Source organism: Bos javanicus, chromosome 28, assembly GCF_032452875.1.
Source record: "Bos javanicus breed banteng chromosome 28, ARS-OSU_banteng_1.0, whole genome shotgun sequence".
In the NCBI taxonomy this organism is placed as follows: Eukaryota; Metazoa; Chordata; class Mammalia; order Artiodactyla; family Bovidae; genus Bos; species Bos javanicus.
Window position 1 is genome coordinate 35,410,101 of NC_083895.1, and position 10,212 is coordinate 35,420,312.

At 43.7% G+C, this 10,212-nt stretch overlaps 1 protein-coding gene across 1 annotated transcript in view; it reads left to right on the plus strand.

Moving 5' to 3' along the window:
• RPS24 (ribosomal protein S24) overlaps positions 1-8,765 on the plus strand; it is a 255,733-nt gene extending 246,968 nt beyond the window's left edge. Inside the window, exon 5 of the mRNA XM_061405447.1 lies at positions 8,756-8,765. Coding sequence (XP_061261431.1) covers positions 8,756-8,758 — 3 coding nt within the window. The 3' untranslated portion in view covers positions 8,759-8,765. The remainder of the gene's footprint in view (positions 1-8,755) is intronic.
• Positions 8,766-10,212: the final 1,447 nt, after the last annotated feature.

Sequence of the window (10,212 nt, forward strand, 5' to 3'; positions counted from 1 at the left end):
TGGAACTCTGCATTCAGATGCTTATATCTTTCCTTTTCTCCTTTGCTTTTTGCTTCTCTTCTTTTCACAGCTATTTGTAAGGCCTCCTCAGACAGCCATTTTGCTTTTTTGCATTTCTTTTCCATGAGGATGGTCTTGATCCCTGTCTCCTGTGCAATGTCGCTAACCTCTGTCCATAGTTCATCAGGCACTCTGTCTATCAGATCTAGTCCCTTAAATCTATTTCTCACTTCTACTGTATAATTATAAGGGATTTGATTTAGGTCATACCTGAATGGTCTAGTGGCTTTCCCCACTTACTTCAATTTAAGTCTGAATTTGGCAATAAGGAGTTCATGATCTGAACCACAGTCAGCTCCAGGTCTTGTTTTTGCTGACTGTATAGAGCTTGTCCATCTTTGGCTGCAAAGAATATAATCAGTCTGATTTCGGTGTTGACCATCTGGTGATGTCCATGTGTAGAGCCTTCTCTTGTGTTGTTGGAAGAGTGTTTGCTATGACCAGTGCGTTCTCTTGGCAAAACTCTATCAGCCTTTGCCCTGCTTCATTCTGTACTCCAAGGCCAAAATTGCCTGTTACCCCAGGTGTTTCTTGACTTCCTACTTTCACTCCCATTACTTCATGGCAAATAGAAGGGGAAAAAGTGAAAGCAGTGACAGATTTTCTTTTCTTAAGCTCCAAAATCACTGTGGACAGTGACTGCAGACATAAATTAAAGATGCTTGCTCCTTTGAAGGAAAGCTATAACAAACCTAGACAGTGTATTAAAAAGCAAAGGCATCACTTTGCTGACAAAGGTCCGTATAGTCAAAGCTATGGTTTTTTCCAGTAGTCATGTACAGATGTGAGAGTTGGACCATAAAAAAGCTGAGCGCTTTTGAATTGTGGTACTGAAGAAGACTCTTGAGAGTCCTTTGGACAGAAAAGAGATCAAACCAGTCAATCCTAAAGGAAACCAACCATGAATATTCATTGGAAGATCTGATGCTGAAGCTCCAATACTTTGGCCACATGATGTAAAGAGCCAACTCACTGAAAAGACCCTGATGCTGGGAAGGACTGAGAAGCAGATGGAGAAGTGGGTGACAGAGGATGAGGTGGTTGGATGGCATCACCAACTCAATGGACATGAATTTGAGCAAGATCTGGGAACAGTTAAGGGCAGGGAAGCCTGATGTGCTGCAGTCCAAGGGATCACAAAGAGTTGGACACGACTGAGCAACTTTGGCCACCTCATTCAAAGAGTTGACTCATTGGAAAGGTCTCTGATGCTGGGAGGGATTGGGGGCAGGAGGAAAAGGGGACGACAGAGGATGAGATGGCTGGATGGCATCACCAACTCAATGGATGAGTCTGAGTGAACTCTGGGAGTTGATGATGGACAAGGAGGCCTGGTGTGCTGCAATTCATGGGTTCACAAAGAGTCGGACACGACTGAGTGACTGAACTGAACTCAACTGAACTGAGCAACTGAAAATCTACAATGAGACTCAAGATGCTTCTCCTGTAACACAACCCACTGCATGTGCAGGCATCACCTGGACTTCGTCTTGTCGCCCTGTGAGAACTGGGGCTCATGGGACTGTCACAGATGCTGATGTTCTGGCCATTGCTATTGTTGTGAGTAATAAAGTCCTTTGTCTTTAACCCAGAAGTCTCATGTCTTCTGCCAGCACCCAGGAAACAGGGCAGGCTAACTGACTGGCCTGCAAGCAGAGTAAAAGCTCCCTTAGATTGTTCATATTTCTTGATGGCATTAGTTAGTTAGTTAGTTCACTTACTCAATCATGTCCGACTCTTTGTGACCCCAGGAATCGCAGCACGCCAGGCCTCCCTGTCCATCACCAACTCCCGGAGTTCACTCAGACTCACGTCCATCGAGTCGGTGATGCCATCCAGCCATCTCATCCTCTGTCATCCCCTTCTCCTCCTGCCCCCAATCCCTCCCAGCATCAGAGTCTTTTCCAATGAGTCAACTCTTCGCAGGAGGTGGCCAAAGTACTGGAGTTTCAGCTTTAGCATCATTCCTTCCAAAGAAATCCCAGGGCTGATCTCCTTCAGAATGGACTGGTTGGATCTCCTTGCATGACATTAATACAAAATATGTGGGGAAAAAAATGGATATCTAGCCCCATCAGAAATTAAATCATATTATAAAGCTATATTGCATAAACCATACTAGACAACTCAGTGGGACAAAATGTAGTTCCAGAAATTATACTTGAGAATATTGTCTAAGGTAAATATGGCATTCCAAATTGGGTGGGAAAATGCGTTATTTAATAAACGAAGTTGAGGCAACTGGAGGACCATCTGGAAAAAAAATGTTGGATCCATACCTCATACTTTATAGTAGAATAAATTCCATATGAGACAAAGATGTAAATGTAACAAAATGAAACCTTAAATGTACCAGAAACATGAGAGCATTTAAAAACTTTCTAAGCGCAACACAACTCAGAAGCCATAAAAGAAAAGACTGGCAATTGACTGGCAATTTTAACTATTAACACGAAACTTCTGTACAGCAAAACCCAGCATACATAAAGTCAAAAGAAAAACTTGGGAAAGTATTTGTAGCTCTACTTACAGAGTTACTTCCCTATTATATAAAGAATTTCCACACATCAATATAAAGCAGATCAACAACACAGAAGAAAGATGGACAAGGTGTACAGAGTTACCAACACCTAAGACAAGATGCCCCATTATTCATAATGGGAGAAATATAATTAAAGTTTCACTATTTCATCTCTCAGTTTGGCCAAGATCAAAACGTTTGATAACACGCTGTGTGGGGAAACAGACGCTCATGCATTGCTGATGCAAGTTGAAATGGTGCAACTCAAAGGAGGGAAATTGGCAATATCTTCTGGCATTAAAAATGCTTTTGACCTAACCACTTCTAAGAATTTAAAGGATGGAAAGATTCCCCCATCTGAAAAATGATGCATTGATGCATATGAGATTAGTTATTACAACATTGTTTGCCATAGCAAAAGATGGAAAGCAACCCAAACAGACACAAGAGAGAGATGATGAGATAAATCAGGTACTCGCATACAAGAGTATACTATGTAGGTATAACGGACAGGATGAAGGCATTTGTGATGTTCTGATTTGGAAAGACCTCTAAGATACACTGTTGTGAAGACAGTAAGGTATATCTTATTGATATAGACTGCCAATCTTGTGGGAAAAAATGTATATGTGTGTGGAGAGGCAGAATCTATAGATATATGCCTGTTTATACCTATTATGTCTGTCGAGAAATACATTAAAAAGTGGTAACATTGATGGCCTCTTGGGAAAAGAATCTTGTGGTTGAGAGAGAGGGGTGAGAAAGAAAAATTTCACTGTACACATTTTTACATCTTTTGAGTGTTCAAAACATATTACATTTATATACTCCCCCACAAAAATAACAAAGAGAGTGGCAGAAAATAAGGAGATCATGATGGAGACAAGAACAAGCAGCCAGATTCTTAGAAAGCTAGAAGGAAATGGCACTAGAGGAGCCAAGCAAGGAGAACATTTCAAGAAAGAAAGAGTGGCTCACAGCATGGAATGCTACAAATAGATGAAGGGCTTAGATGAAGGCTTGGAGGTGTGCAGTTGGAGTTGGGTGGGACTGTGTGGGACCTCAGCCCTCTATGTGTAAGACAGCACCTTCACTCACATGCTGGCATCTCGGCTAGGGTGGCTGGAACAGCTGGGAATCTGGCCAGCATCATTCATTATCTGTGTGGCCTCTTCAAGTAGCTAACTTGGGCTGCCTAACAGCATGGTGGTCTCAGTGTAATAGAATTCTTATAAAGTAGCTCAGGGTTCCCAAGATCAAGTGTTCCAAGAGCTCAGGGCTGAGGTCACAAGGTTCTTATGACGCAGCCTTGGAAGTCATGCAGAGTTACTTTCTTTGCATTCTCCTAGTTCTATGTGGACAGGACAAATTTAGTGTGACAGAGGGTGCATGAGGGTCTGAATACCAAAAGGACTAGTTGACTGAGAGTGGGAGGCATTTTGAAGTCTGGCTCCTACAGGGATTATCAAGAAAGTGGGATTTTTTGGTGAAAGCCAACTAGGTTGGAATCCAGGGAGTTCATGGGAGAGGGAATAGTTTTGGGTAGGAAGGGACACCCTCTTATTGGAAGAAGAAAGAAAGTAAGGGTGAGTTTAGGTGGGGATGAAGAGGGCCTGAAAGGGAATGTCTGATGGTTCTGATTTAAAGAGTAAAAAGGCAACACACAGAATGGGAGAACATGTTTGCAAATCATATATCCAGTAAGGGATTAATATCCAGAATATATAGAGAACTCCTAAAACCCAATAGCAACCCCAAAGCCAAACAACCTTATTCACAAATGGGCCAAGGACTTGAATAGACATTTCTTCAAAGGAGATCTGCAAATGCATAATAAACAAATGAAATCATATGCAATATTATTAATTATTAGGGAAATGCAAATCAAAACCACAATAAGATACCACCCATACCCATATGATGACTATTATCTTAAAAAAAGAACCAAAAAACCCCAAAATAGCAAGTGTTACTGATAATATATTCACCATAAGTGTGTATGTGTATATATATATATATATAAAATAACCACTGAGCTATATATTTAAAAATCATTAAGGTGATATATTTTATGTTATGTGTATTTTAGGACAAAAAAAAGTTGCAAAACAGAAAGAATAATCTGGGCTGAATTTATGATTTCAGAGTAGTAGAAATAGGCCAGTTCGAGGTGATGACAAAGCCTAGAGTGTGGCAAAATGCGTGGGTGACTGGCTGGAGTGGAGAGAGGGAGAAGGTCTTCATGGAGGAGGTTAAGGGACTGAGCACCCAAGGTATTGGATGGGGCATTCATGTGGAAACTGAAGTCACCAGGGTAAGGTCTGAGTGGAGATGAGGGCTGCATCTTAATGCCAAAGTCGTCAATGATCTTGGGACAGGACTGGAAGGATGGTAGGTGACTCAGGATGTGTTGGGGGTGGTACTGTAGCCAGGTGGCATGAGCCTAAAGGAACAGGGGTCTTTCACATGTGGTGGTGAGTCATGGCATGGAGTAAGAGGCAAGAGGGACCCAATCCCAGCCTGCAATTTGGGGAGCATGAGAATGAGTGGTCTTTGCTGCCCAGGGCTCTGGGGAACAGCATCCTTGTCCGTGGGGTGACCAGGTCTGGTTCTATCTCCAAGCCACTCTCTTGTCCCCTAGCTTGGCTGTGCAGTATGGCTCAGGCAGTGTGGATGGACTGCAGCGGAACCTAGTTCAATCCTGTCCACCCCTGCTGCCATTTTGGTGGCAACCGATCACTACGAACAAAGCTAGTGGAGGTGATGGAATTCCAGTTGAGCTATTTCAAATCCAGAATATGATGGTGTGAAAGTGCTGCACTCAATATGCCAGCAAATTTGGAAAACTCAGCAGTGGCCACACGACTGGAAAAGGTCAGTTTTCATTCTAATCCCAAAGAAAGGCAATGCCAAAAATGCTCAAACTACCACACAATTGCACTCATCTCACACGCTAGTAAAGTAATGCTCAAAATTCTCCAAGCCAGGCTTCAGCAACATGTGAACTGTGAACTTCCTGATGTTCAAGCTGGTTTTAGAAAAGGCAGAGATCAAATTGCCAACATCCGCTGGATCATGGAAAAAGCAAGAGAATTCCAGAAAAACACCTATTTCTGCTTTATTGACTATGCCAAAGCCTTTGACTGTGTGGATCACAATAAACTGTGGACAATTCTGAAAGACATGGGAATACCAGACCACCTGACCTGCCTCTTGAGAAACCTATATGCAGGTCAGGAAGCAACAGTTAGAACTGGTCATGGAACAACAGACTGGTTCCAAATAGGAAAAGAAGTACATCAAGACTGTATATTGTCACCCTGCTTATTTAACTTCTATGCAGAGTACATCATGAGAAATGCTGGGCTGGAAGAAGCACAAGCTGGAATCAAGATTGCCGGGAGAAATATCAATAACCTCAGATATGCAGATGACACCACCCTTATGGCAGAAAGTGAAGAGGAACTCAAAAGCCTCTTGATGAAAGTGAAAGTGGAGAGTAAAAAAGTTGGCTTAAAGCTCAACATTCAGAAAACGAAGATCATGGCATCTGGTCCCATCACTTCATGGGGAATAGATGGGGAAACAGTGGAAACAGTGTCAGACTTTATTTTTGGGGCTCCAAAATCACTGCAGATGGTGATTGAAGCCATGAAATTAAAAGACGCTTACTCCTTGAAAGGAAAATTATGACCAACCTAGATAGCATATTCAAAAGCAGAGACATTACTTTGTCAACAAATGTCTGTCTAGTCAAGGCTACAGTTTTTCCAGTAGTCATGTTATGGATGTGAGAGTTGGACTGTGAAGAAAGCTGAGTGCTGAAGAATTGATGCTTTTGAACTGTGGTGCTGGAGAAGACTCTTGAGAGTCCCTTGGACTGCAAGGAGATCTAACCAGTCCATTCTAAAGGAGATCAGTCCTGGGTGTTCTTTGGAAGGAATGATGCTAAAGCTGAAACTCCAGTACTTTGGCCACCTCATGTGAAGAGTTGACTCGTTGGAAGAGATTTTGATGCTGAGAGGGATTGGGGGCAGGAGAAGAAGGTGACGACAGAGGATGAGATGGATGGATGGCATCACCGACTCGATGGAGCTGAGTTTGAGTCAACTCTGGGAGTTGGTGATGGACAGAGAGGCCTGGCATGCTGCAATTCATGGGGTCACAAAGAGTGAGACATGACTGAGCGACTGAACTGAACTGAACCAACCTCCACTCATTTTAAACAGGCTCTGTCAGCTAAGAGAATAGAACTTCAGCTCGCCTAGGGTGTGGCCATGATAAGAAAGGGGATATTCTGCAAGTCAAGGCTTCTGTCTCTCCTAGAAACCAATATGGAGCATGTGCTCATCAAGAATGGGCATTACATCTACCCATAAACCCTTCCTCAACCCAGATTGTAGACTTGGGAGAAACTAAACAGAAGTAGGGTGTTTGTGTGTGTATGTGTCAGAGTTGGGATGAATGGAGATGGGAAGAGACTTGTGACCCCCTCCTTCAACATCCTGGAGGAAGGGAAACTTCTGTAACACCCAGAAACATGATAGAAATATCAAAAGGACATAAACTCAGCCACAGGAATCCAAAAGCATAAGCCACAGTTCTCTTTATCTAAACATGGTAAATTTCTCATCAGGAAGGGAAACTGAAAACAAAAAAGATCCAGGAGTCCTTTAGCATGCATTTCTGAGCATGACCCCTCAGTGGTGGGTATCAGTTGCAGCCTGCCATGACCACGTCTGACTGCTTGGGTCTCCCCAGATCCTTCTCTCATGTTCCACCTCTGGGTGTAAATCCCAGAAGTTGCCAAAGATATGGCTTTTCTGAGGGCAAGTGAGGGTGTGTCTCAGTCAAGATCTGTTGTTGCGACTGACGGAAACTGACCTGAGTTAACTCCAGCAGGGAAGAAAATTTAATGGAAAGAATCTGGTGTATCTCATGAAGACCAGGTGTAGCCAGGCCTCTGGAGGGATGTGCCCCAGGAATTAATGTTTGCCAAACTGTGTTCCATGGGTCCCTAGTCCTGGCAGATGTCTGAGGAAATGAAGCGTACTGTGGTCTAACGAGTGCAGGAAATGCTACATATCTTTTGTTCAAAACAACACTGGCATATTAAAGGCTCTGATAATTGCTGCAGCAAGAAAGCTTATTTAATTATCTAAGAACTTTTGGATATTTGTGGAGTAAGGTATAAGATTGACCCTCCATATCCACATATTCCTCAGACTGTTATTTGGCCTGCCATTGGTTGAATTGGCAGATGTGAAACCCATGGATATGGAGGCTGACTGTACTTGTTAGCAATCTGACCAAGGAAGATGGGACTCCATGTCACCCCATCCCTCACCATACCACCCCATCCCTCGCCATACCACACCATCCCTCACCATACCACCCCATCCCTCATCACGTGGTGCTGGAGTTGACTGTATTATGAAGGGGAAACACTAGAGAGGCCATATGTCTAGTGGTCAAGTGTGTGGACCACCTGACTTCCAATCCTTTTCAGCCATTCCATCCTTCACTGCTGTGAGCAGGAGACTAGCCTGGAATGGGAGGGTGTTACATAGAATCAAGATAACACATCCAGGTCCTCTGTCCCTTCATTTTATTCTTAAGCCTGAAGTGCAGGCATGTAGGTGAAATCTTCTTATCTCTATAGGGATCACTCAGGGTTGGAGCCCACAGATGGGTGTAAATGAGGATTAAATAAGTTAGTAATGCCTGTGTGATCTCAAAGGGAGGACAAGTGTCTGATTTCACTGCACACTAGCTGAATGATTTGGGCAAGTTATTTAACCTCTTTAAATCTCATATTTTTATCTACAAATCAGGATAATAACAGTAATATCTCTTGAGGTTGCAAGGAGGATTAAATGAGCTAATAATGCCTATAAACCTTCTGGTCCAAAGTAAGCATTAAAAATATTTAGCTATTACTGTTATTATATTATGATGGATTGAACACACTCTCTACCATGAACTTCACAGCATCTGGGGAAGCTCATGATTTGGTTTAACAATCATTTACTGCTGTCCATTCCCAATGGGGACTGATACATAAAGAGGAACCTGGGGGCATGGCCTCAGCTTTCATGGAGCTTCCAAACTTGTAGGGTAGATAGAGTTTAAAGGTAATTACAGTGGTACCGTGACAGCCCACAGGAAGAGCACTGAGCTGGACAAGAGGGGCTCATGCGCGTGCTAAGTCAATTCAGTGGTGTCTGACTCTTTGCAACCCCTATGGACTGTAGCCCATCAGGCTCCCCTGTCCATGGGATTCTCCAGGCAAGAATACTGGAGTGCGTTGCCACTTCCTTCTGCAGGGGATCTTCCCGACCCAGGGATCGGACCTGTGTCTCTTGCATCTCCTGCATTGGCAGGCAGGTTATTTACCACTAGTGTCAGCTGGTAAGCCCCCAGATGTAGGTAGATGGGTGCTGACTAAAGGCATAAGGGTTTTGACAGCTTTGGGCGTCCCAGGCAGTTCAGTGTGGCTGAGGGACAATGTGAAATTGGATAGTGTTGAAGATGTTGGCAGGAACCAGCAGAGAAGCCCTTGAATGCCAGACTGAGGAGTTGAGATGTTCTCCTATAGGTCACAGATTGATGATAAAGTGCTTCAATCTAGGAAGTGTCATGGCAGGTGTGTGATTGGGGAGCTTCCTCTGGCAGCTCTGGGAATCATTGATTGGGGGCACAAGACTGGAGGCCAAGAAACCAGACAGGGAGCTGGTTATGGAAATAAACCTGGGAGATGGGGAAATTCTTGGCTTGGATGACTTGGTGACGCCACCAGGTGAACTGGTGGTGGTTTGTGCTGGTTTAGAGGGAAGGGCCTCCGCAGGGTGGGAGATCCTGTGGGCAATCCCAGTAGCAATATTAAACAGTTAGTTGGATGTATGGGCTTGGATACCTGTGAGCCATCAGTATTTCAATGGAAATTGAAACCATAGGAGTGAATGAGCTTGTTCCAAGAGGGTCAAGTCCAAGGCAACCTGGGGAGCTTGACCCGAGGGGAGACATGGAAGAGAATCCTTCTGCCAGAGCAGAGATTCTGCAGGCACTTAGAATTTCAAATTGTCATAAATTCAGATTCTCAGAGGAACTTGTTTCTCTGGAGAAAACCCTCAAATCTCTATCTGTCTCAAACATGGGCTATTATAATTAGATCCCAGCAGAACTTAACGATTTAGTGATAGAGAGAGAAGACTCAGGGTCCCAAGCTCCTTGCTCTTAGCTCATCATCTCTATGCTTTGTCAGTGCTCCAAGGCCAGTTTCCCCGTCTTGACAATGCAGAGAACTGGATTTTGCTACCTCCTTCCTTCCCAAACTTGATGTAGACACTAGAAGAATGGAGTCATCAGAGTGGTAGCTGGGGAAGTTGTATAGATCATCCTTACTTCTGGGGACTTGTCCCTATGAAATTTCAGGTACCTGAACATTCAGCCATTGCTTGATTGCAGATCTTAAATGAGAATGAAATAAGCTAATGAGGCCCGTGTGAATCCAAAAGGAGAACTAGTGCGAATGGGGAGCAGTGGAAAGAAGTCCTTCCTGGTATTTTAAGTATCTTTAGAAGGTATGTGTGAGGCAGAGTAGACCCGGTGCCTTTGGCAGCCCAGCCTCA